General features: G+C 37.5%; 2 protein-coding genes across 12 annotated transcripts in view; one reads left to right on the forward strand and one right to left on the reverse strand.

Annotated features, from left to right (window-relative positions):
- LOC147008051 (uncharacterized) overlaps positions 1 to 21335 on the reverse strand; it is a 364090-nt gene that overhangs the window by 117555 nt on the left and 225200 nt on the right. The window lies entirely within an intron of this gene.
- The window catches only part of LOC147008055 (neprilysin-like), a 156039-nt gene that overhangs the window by 52891 nt on the left and 81813 nt on the right, over positions 1 to 21335 (forward strand). For 3 of the 6 annotated variants that reach the window (XR_015053665.1, XR_015053666.1, XM_085865855.1), the window contains one exon: positions 5344 to 5451. The exons of 1 other annotated variant lie outside the window; for it this stretch is intronic. Coding sequence is in view for 2 of the 5 variants with exons in the window: in XM_085865855.1 (XP_085721981.1) it covers positions 5344 to 5451 (108 nt within the window). In the remaining 3 variants the exon portion in view is untranslated. Of the gene's footprint in view, positions 1 to 3317; positions 4688 to 5343; positions 5452 to 6288; positions 6340 to 21335 lie in introns of those variants that run through there. 2 more of the 6 variants (XM_085865858.1, XR_015053667.1) reach the window with 2 other exon arrangements.

Here is a 21335-nt window from a genome sequence, read left to right on the forward strand (position 1 = left end):
CACTTGGCATGCCGAAGAGTTCTTCAAAGGCATCAGTCACCTGTGGGAACACTTTCCAAATCTCCCAGGCAGTCTTTTTCCCTCTGCCAGCGAAAGAAGACACAGTGTCGCACCCTGTGAGGGCATGGAAGATGGGGAGAGTAGCACATTGTCTTGGGTTCATGGTGGCAGCCAGTTGGTGAACAGCTATGTACCAGAAGCTGGATCCAGCACCAAGAGCTATCCACAGCTCGTCAAGATTGATGTTGTTGAATGAAGCCACAGCCAGCACCACGACATCAGTATCCACAGTGCATATGGCCACCTTCCTGATCCCCTTCTGCACAGCATCTGCCACATGTAGAAGCAGGCGAGTGTCCGCCTCCTCGTGTGAACATGGGACGAGGCTGGTCAAGTCGGACTCGGCAGGAGAGCACAGGACCTCAGTTCCACATGTTGCATACATTTCCTTGCCATCTGCTATTGGAAGACGAATGGCCTCTCGTGATAGGAAACCAAAGAGCTCAGTCTTGTTTTGATCCACACAAAGGAAGTCCTTCCAGTTATGAGGCACGACGATAGAGGGAGCCACTCTCTTCTTTCTCTAACTGGCTTCGTGCACAGTTCCAGTCTTTCTTCAACAAACTTTGTGTACTGCTCCTCACCAAGGGACTCAATCTTCCTCACCATTTCTGCCACTGGGGGTGTCCATGATGTCTCTCGTGTCAAGGACCAGTAGATCTTGAGTGTTCTCGAGGAAGGGATTCCCCATCTCTTCAAACACTGCTATAAGTGCTCTGACATCCTTCATAAAGGCTGCTTGCACTCCAGGTTTCTGGTCATTGTGAAGATGCCCAGTGTCGCGAGCACCGCCATGTCCTCTTGTCGCCTGCTCTTCAAACTCTGCAGTGATCCTGGCTATTTCTGGCCCTGCCACCATCCAGCGTCTGAGTGCCCCAGGGTTTCCTGTCAGTCCAATAGCTCCACCAGACGCTTTGTCCACAGCGTTGTTCTGTTCATGACATTGGTCAATTGCCATGGCAGAGAACTTGTTGCTGGTCTTGTGTACCACAAACTTCCCAGACTTGAATTCTGCCAGGACATCTGGGTGTTTGTCATCAATATTTCATTCATTGGCATCAATATTTGATATGTTGAGGTAATTGACCTCTCACTGTCCTCAGAGGTCAAAGCTCGACATCTGAAAAAAAACTACCAACACTGTGTGGAATATGTAGACATTTTTATTGGAACACAAATGCATGGTTTGTACATCCTAAACATGTTTACCATTAACCAATGACACCAAACATCAATATTTTGATAACTTGAGGTCATTGACCTCTCACGGTCCTCAGAGGTCAAATCTGCCTTACCTCCCGATCTGAAAATGAAACCTATGGCATGTACTAACACTGGTAGAAATTTCATGCTTTCGTCATAATTTGCACAATTCTTATGATATGAGAGATTATCAGCTGTACTATAGGGATTTCATGTCCCTGATATACACAGGAATCCAGCGAGCGTAATTTGGGTGGTCCAAGGCAAAGAGCCAGGGGCTCAATGTCTCAAGTACAGCAATGAAGAGTGAGAAAGTTTCTCTCACGATGAGAACGAACGAAGATGAGGAACAGGATTTCTAATCGCAGAATTATGTCCCAGTACTCAAAGGTGGGATTCTTTGCACACATTTCTTTCTTCCAGTCATTGAAGGCTGCTTCATCATGAGGACCGAGCTTCTCGAGGCATGCATCCTGCTGCAGTTTGGCAAGGGAAAGTGCGCTGATCTGATGGGCATGCCTCGTCCTTGTCAAGTGAGTTACATGAACAATGTATGGATCTCGGAAAGTTTGAATATGTGAGTTCCGTCTTCAATTGTGCTTTCTATATTAGAAACCAGCTCTGCAAACACTCGGACCTGCATCATTTTCTGATCAATCGTGGATGTGGTATTGTCTTCCTGCTTTTCTCCTTCCATACTTCTATAGCGATTCTTGAAGGCTGTTGGACATTTATTGAGATACTTAGCTTCAATAGCTACTGAATCACCTCCTGCAATTCTTGCTCGCAAGTCTTCATCTTTCAATGCTGTGGCCATATCTCTGAGTGTCATATCCAGTCCTAAAGTAGAACAGTCGTGCAGCTTGCCTTGAGTTTTTCTCCAGAAGATGCAGTCTTTCATAGTTGAAGATGACTCATTTGTTTGGCGTTTAGACTTTCTTTCATCCTGTTCAGTACTTTTTCGCTTATGTCTATCTCTTGCTCTTTCAAGCTGAGAGCTTGCAAACTTCAGTTTACATGCTTTATGCCATTTTGCACGATTTTCAAGAAGTTCAGCAGCAGTGTCACATCCGCTGTTGGCTAACTGAACTGGAAGTGCTTGGAGTTCACGAAATCCCTCCACATTCTGTAGGAAATCATCATATGAAGCTGGTCCTTCTCCATCTGACCTTTCAGCAGGACACTTTAAATCACCATCTTTCAAACCACATATTATGCACTTTTCCCAATCCATTCTGCTTGGGACCTATATTCGTCTTCCTGAAAAGAGACCAAGACAAGCACATATATTATGTTTAAGCAATTTCAGACAGAGTGGTAAAAATAAAAAGCTAGGGTGAGGCAAACTTGTTAATTGCTCCTCAATTATAAACCTGCGATCAGATATACTCGGGGCAAATTTGGCCTCATGGCAAAAAACATTGACCTTTGTGGAAAATTTGACCATTTGGAGAGAAAAGTGACATTTTTGGGAGGCGTGGGAACGTAACAAGAATAAAAACATGCTTGACTGATTCTAATCCCACATTTAACAACTGCTGCACTACTGGGGCAAGGTGAAAACCTTCCAGATTAACAAAAACCTATGTTATATGTGGTATTAAGACAGTATTACAACATGTGACCTTTGACCTCGGCCTGACCTTGACCTAGGCACCCCAGACCAGGCACCCCCGTCAAGAATGTTTCTATGGGACCTGTATAGTGAGTGTGCAAAATGTGGCGCTTTAATCCAGCGTGTCATGATCTTGCCCAAAATTGGCGCTAAGCAACCGGACGATGACATATAGCGTTGTGCATGATCCAGCGGTCCACCACCACCTTTCTCTTTCCCGAGCAGCCCCGCCCTGCACTCACCCTCACAGCCCCCCCCCGCGCGCTCTCTGACGTCACCAAGCCGCACTGTAAAGAGTCCGCCCCTCCCCCCGCACGCTCTCTGACTTCACCAACGTTCACGAAGGAGTGTGACACATCACTCAGAGACAGCAACGACCTTTTAGAGCCTTTCCCTATCATCAACGGTGTCAAGCAGGGCTGTGTTCTTGCACCTCCCCTTTTCTCCATCTTCTTCAGCAGCAGGCCATAGAAGATCTTGATGATGAAGACGGCGTCTACATCCGATATATCACACTGACGACACGATATATCTACATCCGTCAGATATCACACTGACGGCAGCTTGTTCAACCTGAGGCGACTTCAGACCCACACAAAGACCATGGAGCAACTGATCCGAGAGCTTTTGTTTACCGATGATGCTGCCCTTGTTGCTCACACTGAGACAGCCCTGCAGCGTTTAACATCCTGCTTCGCAGAGGCTGCGCAGCTCTTCGGACTTGAAGTCAGCCTGAAGAACACACAAGTCTTGCATCAACCCTCACTCCAGGAAGAGTACCACCCTCCTCACATCTCCATTGGCCAGTCGGAGCTGAAGACAGTCCACCAGTTCTGCTACCTGGGGTGCACCATATCTTCAGATGCCAAGATCGACAAGGAAATCGACAACAGACTGGCGAAAGCAAGCAGTGCATTTGGAAGACTCTACAAGCGAGTGTGGAACAATCGGCATCTGAAGAAGGGCACAAAGATCAACGTGTACCATGTAATCCGTACTGACCACACTCCTGTACGGTGCCGAGTCATGGGTTACCTACCGTCGTCACCTACGACTCCTCGAGCGTTTCCACCAGCGCTGTCTTCGCTCCATCCTCAACATTCACTGGAGTGACTTCGTCACCAACATTGTAGTTCTTGAACAAGCGGAGGTTTACAGCATGGAGGTCATGTTGCTGAAAACTCAGCAATGCTGGGCAGGGCGCGTTTCCAGAATGGAGGATCACCGCCTGCCCAAGGTCGTGCTGTATGGAGAGCTGCCCTCTGGCCACCGTGACGTAGACGCTCCAAAGAAAGGGTGCAAAGACTCCCTGAAGAAGTCCCTCAGCGTCTGCCAAATTGACCACCGCCAGTGGTCAACCCTCGCTGCCGATCAAGATGAATGGAGACGCTCAGTCTGCCAGGCAGTCTCCTCCTTCGAGTGCTGCCGCAGAGCCAGCCTTGAAGAGATAAGAAGGAGGAGAAAGAACCGGGATGCCTCGGCAACCATTCCTGACCAAACCTTTGTCTGCAGCCGCTGTGGTCGGATTTGTCTGTCCCGTATCGGACTCACCAGCCACCAGCGAGCCTGCAGCCAACGTGGATCCCATCCTTCTTGATCTTCGCCCACGAAGCAAAGCCAGAAGAGAAGACACATCGATGTGAAATTCATTTTGAGGGATCTTTTTTCACACACTGATGAGACTTGTCCCTCGAAGGAGTTTGTTTTGTTGTCTCGAGGAATTTTAAACAATCTCCATTCGAGATGTAACGAGTTCTTCACATGATGAGGCCTGAGCAGTCTTCGCGGTTTCATGACTCTCGCCTCTTGGTATGTTTATTTATCTTGTCATGAAACGGTGCAGGGATTGTCGGTTTGTCAATTCCTTCTGTCCCAATTTAGGGTATTCCGGGGTTGAAAGGTGACCAGGGTCCTCCAGGTGCACCAGGTCCAGCTGTAAGCACCAACACTGTGAACACATTCCTTGTAAACTGTTTGTTGACATGTCACTCCATTGTGTTTTATCGACGTTATACAGTATACCAAACGTAGTTTGTAAATATATTCCGAAGTTTCTTGAGTAGACACTTGGTGTATCTGTGGGTTTCCCACGTATGATGCACGCATTGTATGTGCGACCACGTCTGGTGTGCAGAAGGTGTTTGTAGGTACATGTTTAGTATATCCTTGGTATTTATGTGAAAAGTGCACTCAATGCAGTGTGTACGTGTTCTTCATGAAGTTTGGTAAAAGTTTGAACTCCAAACTCAATGCCATTACTCTTTGTCATAATGAAACCGCTCCCTGTCCGACAGTCGTGTTCATGGATTTCAATCTTCACATTCTCCTCTTCCACTTGTTGATTTTGCTTGCAATTTGAAAATGTCATTTAATGTTGGCTCCACCTGGGGCTGACTAAACAAAGTCATCATCATCTTATGTCCAGATTTCATAAATTGTTTTAACCGTTGATCTGCCGTCATCAGGGCTCACCGGGCGAGAGAGGCCCAGTCGGTCCTGTGGGGCTAATTGGCCTTCCAGGTCGACCGGAAACAGCGGGGCCTGCAGGACCTCCTGGAGACAAGGGGGCACCGGTGAGTTTGATTGCTGGTTTCACAACTATCATATCATATGTGTTGATATAGTCAGCCTGTCATCCTGCTGAGGTCGGGAAAATGAGTGCAAAGTTTTTGGGGGTAAAAAGCCATTCAAGTAACATGCCTCGGAGTGGCGACCCCTCAGCCAAAGGAAACTGCCTTGACAGCCTCATGTGCCTCACAAAATTAATGGAAAGGTCGTTGTTGTGTGCAGACTCACTCACTGTCTCTCTCCCTCACACACACACACACACACACACACACACACACACACACACACACACACACACACACACACACACACACACACACACACACACACACACACACACACACACACACACACACCCATACATATACATACAAACACACATACATAAACACACAAACACAGATATATTATCTCCTGGTAAGTACTTACAAAAGCTATTTTATTGGAAGATATAACCTTAACTTATCCAATTGACTGATTTCCCAACTGCCCGAATCATCACCTGGGCACCGTTTATCATCGAGGTTTCGATCCGTTCAGCCCAGAACCTTTCCGATCGGCGGGTCCACAACCCCGGTCACAGTTTCACATCAGTCGATTACTCCACATCAGTGGACCCACAACCTCAAAGTTGTGTCCAGACAGTAAGTAAACACAGAAATGCAATATCCTTATTCAAACTTATTACTTGCAAAATAGAAGATTTTTCACGTATATTATTCAGTCAATTTTGTTATTCTGTCTGTTAGTCTGTTTGTTTGTCTATTTATTGCCGACAAGTCACAATTTTAAACCGATCACAACAAAACTTCACCACTTGGTAGAGTTTGTCATAAACAATCCGATTGTTTTGAGGTCAAAAGGTCAACATAGGCCAAAGGTCAACAACTTCGGTGAGATTTCTAAAACCCTCAATTTTTATCCGATTGACTTGAAATTTGAAAATGATTTATATTTCTGGTCACGATATTCAACGAACCAATTATTTTTGAGGTCAACATCGGACAAAAGGACAACATAGGCCGGATTTCTGAAATTGTCAATTTTCATCCGATTGACTTGAAATTTGAAGAGGAATTCCATATTTGGTCATTGAATCCAACCATCAATTACTTTTTTTGGGTCAAACTTGTTTTATGGATTTTGCAAGTATCGTGCTCTGCACAACATCCTCTTCTTGTTTCGTTATTAGTTTTATTTAAAGTGTTTCTACGAATGAATAATTTCAATCACACATCACTTCATATGATAACATTAAGCGATAAACACTTTACCTTGTGGACATATCCATGACACAGCACCTCCATCGAACCATGAACACATACTGTCAACCAAGTATTCAAACTATTATGAATGATTTTAATGCATATGTATAACGTAGTTTATAAATAATATTTATTGGTTGTATTTATTGAAATCTAAATAGAACACCTTTATTCTTTAACACTTTATATATACACACGCACACACACACACACACACACACACACACACACACACACACACACACACACACACACACACACACACACACACACACACACACATACACAATTAATTATATTAATTGAAGAAATTACCTCACTAAAATAATGAATTAATTATGATAACATCAAATGCAATAGGAACTTGTTTACATGAAAACGAACGAAACTTAAAAGGTGATGATGGAGTCCAAAGCCATTCTCACAAGACCTGATCAAACAATCAGACAAATATCCTTTGTTTAACATGATGGAAAAACCTTCTCAGCACGTTCCACAAAATTATCCTTTACTGAACAAATTCTTTAAAATCCAAGTCGCTGAGATGAAAAGACATTGTAACACATTTTAATTGGTACATTGACACCTGGAAAGGTGTACAAGACGACACGGAAACAGAAATTATCAACTTTATGATATACACTTGAACCAAAACCATTCTGTCCAACTCTAACCAACACATCCAGACATGCAGCAACTGTACAATCATTACCACGACTGTTTGTAATCAGGCGATCTGGATAAACCTTGTGAAGAAACCTATCAAAATCATAATCGTTAACCACACAAATAACATCTATATAACGACATGTATGAGAGAGCATCTTCGCAAATCCTCATTTTTTCTTCTTCATCAGTTTCTGCATGAATGAAAATTCACAGAAAACAAGAAAAATGTCCGCTCGTTGGAGGCTGCAATTCCCACCCATGGAAATGTACCCTGAACCTGTTGAAATATGATCCCACAAATAGAGACAAAATCATGAAACGATATAAAATTAACAGCATCCCAGAAGGCGTTCGTCGGGTTAAGGAAATCCCACAAAGCTTGGAATCTTGTACAATTTTGTGTGGAGCTGAGACATCAAACTCGGAATCTTTTATCACTAATTATGGGAGGGGGTTAGGGTGGTTACTGGTTAGTCATCATTAATTAAAGTGGTTTGGTCATCTGGTGAGGAGAGAGTGAGGACGCGGTGAGGCGAGTCATGGTGACGGAACTGCCAGGAAGAAGAAGAGGAGGGATGTAACCGGATGGAAGGATGTGGTGGCGAGAGATTTAGGAGTCGTGGAATTGGAAGAAGAATGGTCAACTGACAGGAGGACATGGAGAAGGGTGGTCAAGTGGTTTTGTGTCACTTTGAACCGGAGACAAGGGCTATTATTAATCAGTTTGCAGTCAGTCAAATTTCTATATTCATCTTTAAATTCGAAACAAGGGTTGGGTGGATACTCGAGAAGTATACACACTTCCCTCCAAGCTGTTTCGCCCCTGATCTCGATCCTGAGATAAACTATCATCCTTGTGTTTCACAAGCAGAGTGATTCATCAATGTGTGCACTGTCCTTCCCTTGATGTTAAACCGGGCATCCCATCCACTACAATTAGTTGTTGATGCGAAAGATTCCACATTGTCTTTGAGGAATAATGGACATGTCATCTCCAGCACCCTGAACAATTTCAAAATTCCTGCACAACTCACCGAAATTTAAATGTCAGGCATTGTCAGCCAGTTGGAGGTCTTGGGCCAAATAAAACATTCCCCAGCTGACCCCACAAAAAGGGAGTAATAATAATAATAATAATTATTATCCAATTATAATTGGAGCTGTTGTAGTAGTAGTCATCGGAGTAGTCGTGGTGGTGGGTATTTTGTTTTTTTCATTTTGAAGCAAAATTTCAAAGCATTTTTTTGTTTAGAGTTTCGAGGCTCGTGGTGGAGCGAAAACATTTCATGGGTCAGGTCATAACAGAAGGAAGGGAGGGGGAAACACACGAACAGCAGGGCCGAGGGATGAAATGGAGGGAGACTTGGTAAAGTAAGGGATGAAGGGAAGAATGATGTCTTGGAGAGGACACAGAGGGTGAGCAAGATGGACACAACCACAAACTCTCAGGAAGGAAAAATTGGAAAGAGATTAGTTTGGAGGGGGGAGGTTAATGGGGGTTGATCTGAGATGGTGGTGAACAGCTGCCTTGAAGCCCTGAAGGGGAGAATGAGATCGAAGAGACCGGGGAAGTTGGACACTTTGTAAAAACAGAAGAGGAAGGGAAAGTAAGAATGATGAAAATGTAATTGTAAAAAGATGAAATGTTTCAAGAGATTTTAATATTGTATTTATATTCGGTGTGATACAAGCAAAACATGTATCGAAACATCCCTCAATGAATCAACAAATATACAATTTTTATACATATTGTTCCTATAAACACCTCATTCTTATAGAATCCTCAATTTCAAAATTGTGGTAAAGAAAAAGAGATTTGTTGAGATTTGTGGGAAGCAGTTTAGTGAAGGTGAAGGAAATGATTTTGGGGTTGTCTGGCTCGAGGGTGATTGTCAAATTTAATTTCCCTGTTCAACCTGAGACATGTTACAAATCCCAAACGCTTGACTTCATTAAACATGTCTGTTCCCAAACTACAGGACTCTCACAGGCCCTTCTCATCTCGGGTTCCAAATCGTCTTTGAGGTACACTGATAAACAGCTTGCTTGGATCGTCACTTGTGAGCTTTCCATCATCATTATGGGGAAATTACATGTAATGAGATGGAGGTGAAGGGAGATGTTTGAAAAATGAAACAAAGAATTGTATAATCGGACAACTTCGCCCATCGAAGGAATAGCTGATTCTGCCCGACGTCATGCCATGCTTCAAATGACTTCTTACGTCATTGTGGGAATATGGACTTGAACAGTGACACACGAGGAAGGGTCCATATGGATTGGTGTATATCCCCAGACTGTGAGCCCCGTCCTTGACTTTCTCAATGAAAATTTTGAAGATCGCATAATTCTCAAGTTTCCAGACACAATTGTGGAATGTCATGGCCCAGAATCCAGATTAAATATGTGGGATTATTTTCGAAAGGGAATTTTGAAGATTTGATTCTTTCCACGAAAATCACAAACTCTCATGAGGCTGAAATGAATTGACGAGGACTCATGTTGTCGAATAGTAAACAGCACTTCGATCCTTTGGTTGGAGGAAGTATAAAGGCAAAACGATGGTCAACATTGAACTTGCTGTTCATCACAAATACCTCCTCAAACTCTCAGTTATATTTCTTGTTCATATTTGATTTCTACAAGATTATATTTAGACACGTTAAACCTGTTAAATTGCCCTTTGTAAATATGTCATCGTTTTATGGAGTTCCCTGGAATAATGAGGAAAAACAGGACAATACAGATTGCCATGTCTTTGTTAAAATCACAACCTGTCAAATGAATCCATGGGTTGTGATTTTTACAATGAAAACCAGACAAATAAAATGGGGTTTGAAAGCGTCCACAGGATATCACAACAGAACTCATGCACGTGCGCACACACACACACACACACACACACACACACACACACACACACACACACACACACACACACACACACACACACACACACACACACACACACACACACACACACACACACACACACACACACACACACACACACACACACACACACACACACCTGCAGACTTTAAACCTTCATGAGATTCACCCTTATTGAAATTGACCACTCCCCACCACCCAATCCTCATGGGCCATCTCTTATTAGTCTTTAAAAACCATTAAATTGATCATACTTTGTGGTGCATCGTTTCATCATTTGCTGCTGTGATTGTTAATTCACTGATCTCGTGTTTCATCTCAACAAAAGAGCCATAAATACTTTCCTCATGTGCTGTTTTACCTGATGGTTTCTTCATCAATCTGGTTTTATTGTTTTGCTGCTGTTATATTTGTTTATTATCTTGCCAAAACGAAGTTTTTGCAAGATATGTAAGTCAGCTTGTATGTTTTTTATTTTTATTTTTTTGTTTGTCTGTAATCACGTATAAAAAATTCTGCAGAGCACAGTTATCATTGGAAATTTTTGTAACTTCGCATATCAGAGGCCTATAGCGGTCCCTTTCAGCACATAAAATTTTGAAGGTCAAAGGTCAAGGTCACTTTGTCGCAAATCAAGGGAGTCGACGAAACCCTTATTTTTTGAGTAATTTTAATGGAATCGTCTCCAAACTTTATGGGAATGTAGTATATGGTCTGGCGCTCAGCTGATTAGTTTTTGGTGGCGATTGGCCTTGACCTTCATGGTTAGCGCCTGAGGTCAAACATATTTGACCCCAAGGTCAAATTTTCAAGTTTTAGGAACCATATCGTGTAGTACCTCAAATTGAACACCTCGATGAGTGCTTTCTAGATATGTCAAGCTTGAGACATTATGACGTCAGTAGGGTGAATATACTGGTTCGAGCTCACTTTTCCCCATGTAAATGAATGGGGTATTTTCAGCGATTCCCTTTTTTTTTCCCTAAAAATAAACCCCCTTTTTATCCGTTTTTCCCTGCTGTGCAGGGGTTTGGCTTTGTGTGAGGCAATGTTTTATGGCCGGATGCCCTTCCTGGACGCCTCTTACAACACAGGGATATGGTACACCTATTCTAACCGGGGTATACACCGGCCCAGTATATTGGTACTCATTTCGCCGACCTCAGATGGATGACAGGCTGAGTCAACCCCCTGGTGTTAATTCAGCAGCTGAGCGGGATTCGAACTCGGGACACTGGGATCCCAAGCCGCCACCCTAACCACTAAGCCAACACCAAGCTTTGTATATATATAACCAGGCTATCCCAAGGTATATTTATTTGTCTCCCCTTTTAACCTGGAGGTTGATCAGCTCACTCATTGAACCTATAAAGATTTGTTCATTCTCAAATTCCTTCAATAGTTTAATTTTCTTTGCACAATAATCCCCATCTAAAATATTGACAAACAAAACATTTGAATCTTTATATTTTTTAAGATACCCCTTTTGTGCCATAACGAAATGATAAACTTCTCTTAATGCTCTTGTTTGACCACCTCCTGAGCCACATATCATTTTGAGATTATAGTAAATTGTTTTTTCATTGTTCAATTGATAACCATCAAAGTTTTCAGTCCATTCAAGGATATTCATTTTTTTCTTTACATCCTCTAACTTACTAGTTTTTAAATTGATTCGCTTATTTGTTTTATTTACCTTTGTTTTAGTTATTTTTTCAATAATACTTATTTGATATTTTTCACATTCATTATGTTTTCCATTTATATACCAAGACTGAGATTTTCTCCACTCTTTAGTTTGATTAATACTTGGTTTAACCATTTATATATTGCGAAAAAACACGACGGTAGCCCTTAAAACCCCTAACCCATCTTCCCATCGTTAAAACACAATCTATTCTATTCACTCTATCATACAATATCCATATGGAACACAATCTATTCCATTATCTAAAATAAATCTCTTATCATCAAAGGCTCCTAATGTCTTTTTATTTACTTCTTCACTATATATGTTATGTTTATAACTTCTTATTGTATTCATTTTCCTATATTCTTCTTTCTTATTCATCAAACAATGTAATAATTTCTAAAAGTTATTGATTTCTTTATTACATATTTCTTTATTCCCTTTAACCTCTTATCAATCTGATCACCATACTTACAAGCATATGCCTTTGCTCTCAATCCAATAAACTCACTCATTACTTTTCCACCCAACTCATCCTTAAACTTACCAATAACCTTTTCATTCTTTTTGGAAAATAACTCACTCTTCTTGCTGAAATTACTTGTATCATATACTCCAATATTTTTCTTCATATCTTCATAAACATCATCAGTTTTTATATCTAGTATAAAACTATCAGTGTCCATATACAACAATGAAACATTTTCACCATACTCTTTCTTTAAGTCATTATACAAATAATCATACATCAATATCTTTGATAAATCAAGAACTGCTGTTCCAATATAAATTGGTTTATCCATTACAATACTTTCCTTTTTCATATGAATTGCAGAAAAGTTCTCTGAAAAAACCTCTTCTCTCTCAAAACTTGGTTTATTTATCAATCTCGAAGCTTCTTTCCAAGATGTTGCGAATCTAATGTTTTGCCTGTTTCTAACATTTTCCATAGTCTTTCCAAATACAGCATTATTCATTAATTTATAAAAGTCCCCTTCAAATTTTACTTTTGTATTTGCTCTCATACCTGTATTGAATTGAATATACTTTTTCACCCAAGGACTTTGTTTAAATTTTAAAACTCTATGAATTTTAGCTACTCTCAATCCTTCTCTCAAAAACTGTTTTAAGCTTCTCTGATGCAAAACATATCCCTCTTTATCATAGAATGTTGTTAATAACTTTTCTGTTGATTTACCTTTAATATTAAAACTTTTATGATAATCACTTAACCATTCTTTCTTTGGGGTTTCTTTCTCACATGCAAAAGGAAGATCTTTATGCTTATTATGAAGATCACTCGGGTACCTCAAATCAACTTCAAAATAATAACCTTCTTCTTCGTCATTCAATTCCTCTTGAGAAGAAATAACAATATTCATCAAAGCCTTTTCATAATCCTTTTCTTCCACCCACTCTAATTTACCATAAGGCAGAGATTGAGACATTGCCCATCCATACAAATTATTAGCATCAAAATACATCAAATAATTACTATGTTTTTCACTATCATAATTTGGAAGATATTTATTATTTGCTTTTGCATATCTTTTTGAACATACTTGTGATATTCCACCTCTCTTGGACTTCTCAATCATCAAAAGCATATCAACATCACTGATTAAATCTATATCTTGTTTTGTCATTTTCAACATTGCACTCCAAGCTAAACCAGGAGCTGTGAAATAGTGGGCAGGGTCTAATCCATAACAATTTTTATTATGACAGAGTGATCTAAAAGCTTCAAACACATCAGCTAACAATAAAACATCTGTTTTTAGATATAAATCATGATATTCTCCAAGGTTCTTTATCTTAAATATTTTCCATATTTCTTGTGCGTGTTTATATTCCTTATCACTTATCTCTTCTTCATAAAGGTTATTATAGAAACTTTCTTTTGATGGAAGTTGTGTTTCTTTAAATCTCATAAATGAATCCATATAATCATAAGGATAAATTCCCTTGTAAGAATTTTCTCTTTACTTTGAATTTCATTCCTTGTTTGAATTTCCTCTCTCGTAAGAATTCCTTCTTTAATCAGAATTTCATATTTAATCAGAATTTCCTCTTTAGTTAGAATTTCATTCATTGTTCGAATTTTCTTTATAATTAGAATTTCATCTTCAGTTAGAATTTCTTCATTAATTAGAGTTTCCTCTTTACTTTGAATTCTCTCTTTAATCTGAATTTCCTCTTTAGTGAGAATTTCCTCTTTTGGAAAGAATGAATTAAGATTTGGAAAAGAGTCTGTGGAGCTTAGATTTGATGCGAGGTAGGCTAGTGGTGTTCCCATAAACTTGTAAGAATCAAGAAACCGAATACGAGTTATAGGTTTTGTGAATATCATTTTTGTAAATGAAATATACTTTTGACTTGTGTTTGTTATGGCAGAAATATTCCCTGGTGTTTTTGAAAGTTCATTTATAAATAGATGTGTATCATAGTTGGCGCTATTGTGGAGAAAGACTGGAATAAAAGAAGGTAATTTATAATTAAGATTACAACAGGAATGAGCGGGGCCTCTATATTTACCAGTAAGATGACAATGATCCCTAACTTTAGACTCCTTAATTTCCCCCTCACAAATATGACAGATATTGTTCTTTCTAAATTCTAATTTTTCTTCTTTGGTTAATTTCATCGGTTCATTTGTTTCTTTCATTAATTTAGTGAGTCTTATACAATCCTTTTCTAATCGTTTTACAAACTCTTGTGAAGCTTTTTTCCACGATAATGTTCAAGTTTGTTATACTTTTCTCCAACAGATGATTTGATATAATAACAGAAACCACAAGGAATATGTTTATGATATTTATTTGTATATGATTCTTTTGGATTAGGAGAAGCAGTATTTATCTTTTTAAGGATACACTCAAAATCAGCGTATATCACAAATGGGTGCATGATAGATTTATTATAATCTTCAAAAGAAATCTTTTCACCAGGTTTTGGCATTGTAATTACAGCTGATTTATGATTACTACAATATTTTGAATGTTGTTCTAATCGTTCTTTTGTATGAAATGAATTAAGACATCGCTTACAAGGATATATTTTGTTTGCTGTTCTGAATACCTGAGAAGAGATTAATCTTGATAAATTATTGATGTATGTGTAATGTGAATTCTTTCCAACACTAAAATATAAAAGATCAATGTGTGTTTCTTCATTTTTATAGTTGTTTGAAATTTTTAATATTTGAACTTTGTTTGTATCCGTTAATCCATATACATTAATAGAAAGATTATTCTTTTTCTCAAATTTAGGAATATCTGTTAGTGGCATTGGGAATTTAAAATCTTTAATGTCCAAGGTATTCTCATATTTCATATATTGTTTTACTCTTTCTGAATTACATTTTGGTGGATGAAAGTGAGCAAGAACAGACCAGAGAAAACATTTATTATCATTATTCTTAATATTAACAACTGCGTTCTTTAGTTTTATTTCTTTTGGTAATTCAATATAAGAAGAAGCTTTAAGAGGGTTTGATTTTAGAATGTGTATATCTAAAAAGATGATTTTTTTAATATTGAATCCACTTCCTACCACTGTATTATCAACATCCTCCTCTTGTCTTGATAGTTCTTCATAAACCCCACTATTCAAAAAATCTTGAAATGATGTTATAAAATGAAGATCTGTTCTCATATAAGGAGTTTGTTCTTCATCTTGTCTTTTCATATTCATTTTCACTCCCATATAAAACTTTAAAGTTTTCATTTCTTATAATGTCTTTTTAATAAATTTTTCAACATCGGGTTTCACTATTTCAATTGATTCAGCTATTGATGATGGACCGGGTTCTCCAAATTGAAAAATCCTTATTTTTATATGCCCTTTAAATGCCCCATCAGTGTTTTCAATATAATAGTCTCCCTTTACTTTAAACTCATTTTTCTTGTGTTTTTGTGATTGAAGATGTCTATTATAACTTCTCTTCAAAACATCCTTTGAACAGATATCACAATGTTTTCTTTCCAACTCAAGAGGAGATATTTTATGAAACAGATTAAATGTGTGTTTGTTGGTTCGGAGGTGTTTTCTATAATGTTTATATTCGTGATTACAAACATCGCAGTATGTTGTATTCACCATATTTATATAATAAATCTTTGCTGAAACTAAAATTTTCTTGATGAAAATTTCGTTTATTTTACAGGTGAATCTGTGCTTAAAACCATTTTATCCTCCAACTTTTTCACTCAATAAATACAATGTTTCAAGACACAAAAGACAAGTTTCAATCAATCTCTTCATTTGTTAAAGATACTGAGAAATATGTCAAGGATGTAAAATTGAACAAAGATAAATATAACAACTATTGGATAAAAAATTATGGTAAATAATATGAGTTCTTCAATTTCCTTCAGTGGAAGGGCTTTTAGTATACCTGGAAGAACATCAATTAAAGTATCTCTAACAAAAGTTTCTCCTCTCCTTCTAGTAATATATTCAAAACTAGAAAAAGCAATGAAACAAGAAAAAGTATCAAAAAACAAAAATCTTATGGATGAAGCTTTAGAAAGAAAAGATAAGACCATCTGTAATATGCAAGGAGAAATTTGTATTTTTTTCAACAACCCTAAAGATGTAAATCCTGATGAAATAAAGGATGCTAATATATCAGGTGAAATGACATTTCGTTCAATAGTAATTAACGATCATTTTAAAATTACCTATAATGTAAAAAATGTTGTCGTTGAATCTGATAATGAAAAAAAGTATATCGATATCGATGGTAATATACAACTGAAAGTATAGATGAATTTCAGTTTAAGTAAAGTTTTACTTTATAAATATGCTAGACTTTCCTGATTCTCCATATGACAAATTTGAGAATTGTCCTGCGTGTGAAAGACGGGGATTAAACACAGAGTCAAAAGCTTATAAACAATGTATATTCTGTGATTATCTTCTAATTAATGATAATAAAAAATATAAAAAGGAAAATAATTCTTTTAGATTTACACCAAAAATGAATTACTTTACAAGATTGATTAGAGAAATGAATGCAAAGTATGAGGGTGATAACACACCTTTCCTTACAAGGGAAGAAACTGAACGTATAAGAGAAATGTTCAAAGGATTGTTGTTGTATATTATTCATGGATGTAATTTTCAGGGAAATATCAACACAAGATATTGTATAAATAAAATAATGGATTATCTTGAAATTAAACCTGAACTTAGGATAAAATATAGAGTTTCTAAAAAAGCCAATAATAAATTAAATAACCTGTTTTCCAAATGTATAAATGAATGATTTTTTACCCATTTGGGAAAATAAGATAAAATTTAACAACCATAAAAATCTCCCAAATTCATTAAGATGTCTCATAGTTGGTTCAAGTGGATGTGGAAAAACCTGCTTACTTTTAAAAATGCTCCTCACACCCAACTTTTTAGATTATGAAAATTTAATAATTTTCACAAAGTCGAGTTTTCAACCAGAGTACAACTACTCTCACAAGGTTTTAATGCTGGTCTTCAAAAAGAAGATATAATCGGTTTATTTAAACATCAAAAAAACCGAAATGATTATAACATTGAAGATATAATTCAACTATTTTGTGATACACAGAGATGGAAAAAGAAATCAAATCCTATAACTTGTATTCTTAGTGATAATACGGATGATATACCGTCTCCCCAAGATTTGGATAAATCAAAAAAGAACCTCGTTATCTTTGATGATTGTGTTAATGAGAGAAACCAAACGGTAATGGACAGCTACTACACAAGAGGGAGACATTCTTCTTGTAATTGTATTTATCTTAGTCAATCGTACTTTCAACTTCCTCGTCGTTCCATCAGAAACAATGCTAATACTTTTATTTTATTCAAGTTAAATTCAATAGATATCAATAATTTTTGGAGAGATAATTGTTCTACATTATGTAGTAAAAAGAAATTTGAGGATTACATGAAGCACACGACTGAAAAATATAAATATATTGTTGTGAAACAAGATGAGATATTAAGGGATATATTTTTTGTTTTATAAACAATTACATATATAAATGACAACTATTATTATAAATCTTGTGGGTAAATCTGCTTCTGGAAAAAACTTTCATAAATCAAGGTTCTTGTGTAGTACAAATGAGAATATTGTAAATTTACTTAAAGAACACCCCGTGATACGCATTGTATCAACAACAACTAGAGCAATAAGACCTGGAGAAGTAAAAGGTGAAGATTATCACTGTATTTCAGTGGAGGAACATATGCGATTGAGGAATGAAGGTCAAATGTTTGAGGAGGTTTCTCTTGGTACAACAAAATATTCACATTGTAAGAGTGAGTTAAGGAAACTAAAATCTGGTGGTGTTGGGATATTAGAAACTAATTCAGAAGGAACAGAGACAAATTATTAAACATCTGAGTGGAGTGAAGATTTTATCATTCGGTTTTGATGTTGATGAAGAAACTCAACGCAAACGTATGAAAAGCAGAGATGCAAGTATTAGTGAAGAAGAAATTACAACTCGCATTAATGTTAATAAAGAATTTGATGAAATATTTAAAGAAAAGGATTTATTTGAACACATCTACTTGAATGATGAAGAAAAGGAAAATTTCCCTGTTGATCTTTACAATTCATTAAATGATATTTTACAATAAATAAATGGATGCAAAAGAAAGAGCAAGAAGATTTAAGGAACATCAAGAGTTGGTTTCAAAAGTTGTAAAACAACAGGAAGACATAAAGAAGAAACGCAGACAGAAACTAACGGGCGAAGAAGCATTTGAAAGAAAACAAGAGAAACTTTTTGAACCACTTTTAAAAACTTCCCAAGAAAAAATGAAAGATGTTTCCACAGTTCCCACAGTAGAATATACTCCCAGAAAGCTTCAAATGTTAAAAGATTTCAGTCAAATGACGGAGGAAGAATTAGAGCATATTGGAGAATTAGAATATCATGATGAAGAATTATTTCAACAACTGGAAGAGATTAATCAACCCCCTGATTATATTGTGAATGCTGTTCAAAACAATGAATATTCAGCGGATTCAAAAACCAAAGCAGGACTCATTCCAACAGAACAACCAGCAATATTTCATCTTGTTCAAGAAAAGGTATTGATATTTAATGATGAATTAAGGTTCTTGGGTTCTGCTCAACCCCCTGTTAAACTAACTCCGAGATTAATGTTTCTTCTCACAAAAGATGGAAGACAAGGTTCAACTGTGAGGGATGAATCAAAGTATATTGATAAACCATTGGATATGGAAAATAATGATGATAGAGTATATATTGATCTGCTGAACACTCTAAATTATAAGGTTATTCTTTCTGGTAAAAGTAGGAAGAATGAGAAGGAGAAACACATTATTCAGGCTTTAAGTATCCTTGGTTCAGGTGTTAGTTTTCTTCCAAATGACCCATCGCAATTAGTTAATAGACTGTTGTTGTTGTTAGGCAGTAAGAAGGCTGGAAATAACAATTGTTTTAATGAAGCATCAGCCATTTTAGACCAGTTGATGAACATGAAAATAATTAATAAATCTCAATATAAAGACATTTTATCTCATATTAAATAAGATGAGAAGCACAATCCTTAGTTTCAATTTCACAACAAGCGACCACACATCTTCATTCCCATACCCACTACAACTTGACACAACAAAAGAATATGAGGCATCTTTATTGTCCATGGAAACTTATAATACCTTATTTAATATAACTGATAAAAATGACAAGTTTAGTTATAATCCCGGAAGTGGATACAAAACGATAACAGTCTCACCCGGAGCATATGAGATTTCTCAAATATCTTCCGAAATTGCTCGTCTTATGAAAGAACAGGGTGATGAACCCAAAAATATTGTTATAAACATTCAAAAACATACTTCAAAATCAACGATTAAAGTTAAAAATAACTACAAGGTTGATTTCACAATTGATAATTCATTTAGAGAGTTATTGGGTTTCTCCTCAAAAAAGATTGAAACTAATGGGACGTTTTACAGTTATAATGTCATTCAAATATCCTCAGGAATAAATTCGGTGTTAATTCACTGTGATTTGATTGATGGTGCTTATAATGATGGAAAAAAAACAAATACAATATTTTCATTCAGCGCATACTCAACCCCAATTGGTTATAAATTCAATATGGAACCCAAAAATTTGGTTTATCTACCTGTGTCAGGAAAAACCATACACAGAGTAAATTTTAGGATAACCGACCAAGATAATCGTGTGATTTCTTTTAATGGAGAAGTTATATCCATCAGAATTCACCTACGTGAAGTTTTCCAATAAATAAATACGATGGTTATTGTGAGGAAACACGAGTTGGGAAAATATAAAATAATTACAGGGGATGGGATGTTCCTTTCCCCATACTACAAGGGTGAAGGTATGTATCTTGGTAGAGGATACTATAAACCTCAGAGACAAAGGGGAGTAGGGTGAATATACTGGTTCTAGCTCACTTTTCCCCATGTAAATGAATGGGGATTTTCAGCAATTCCCTTTTTTTCCCCTAAAAATAAACCCCCTTTTTATCCGTTTTTCCCTGCTGTGCAGGGGTTTGGCTTTGTGAGGCAATGTTTTATGGTCGGATGCCCTTCCTGGACGCCTCTTACAACACAGGGATATGGTACACCTATTCTAACCGGGGCATACACCGGGACCAGTACACTGGTACACACTTCGCCGACCTCGGATGGATGACAGGCTGAGTCAACCCCCTGGTGTTAATTCAGCAGCTGAGTGGGATTCGAACTCGGGACACTGGGATCCCAAGCCGCCACCCTAACCACTAAGCCAACACCAGGCTTTGTATATATATAACCAGGCTATCCCAAGGTATATTTATTTGTCTCCCCTTTAACCTGGAGGTTGATCAGCTCACTCATTGAACCTATAAAGATTTGTTCATTCTCAAATTCCTTCAATAGTTTAATTTTCTTTGCACAATAATCCCCATCTAAAATATTGACAAACAAAACATTTGAATCTTTATATTTTTTAAGATGCCCCTTTTGTGCCATTACGAAATGATAAACTTCTCTTAATGCTCTTGTTATAAAACTCTCTACCCTCATCAGTCCATAATTTTTTAGGTTTTTTCTTACTTTTATTAAATATCTGTTGAAAGGCTAACATAAGAGTATTACCTGTTTTGTTTTTAATGGGACAACCCATACGTATCTACTCCTCAAATCAATTACGGTTAAAGCATACTTGTACCCCTTATCATTATTGAGTTCAATCAAATCAGCAGACCAGATATAATCAACTTCCTTAGAATAAACTTTCCTTCTCTGAAACTTTGTGAATATTGGTTTATGTAATTCATCAGCTAATTGCTCTTCAGTCTTAATGGCATCATTAGAGCCTATAAGTTTCTGTAT

This window comes from Eptatretus burgeri, chromosome 22, assembly GCF_056783735.1.
Source record: "Eptatretus burgeri isolate ZD-2024b chromosome 22, Ebu_testis_v1, whole genome shotgun sequence".
NCBI lineage: Eukaryota > Metazoa > Chordata > Myxini > Myxiniformes > Myxinidae > Eptatretus > Eptatretus burgeri.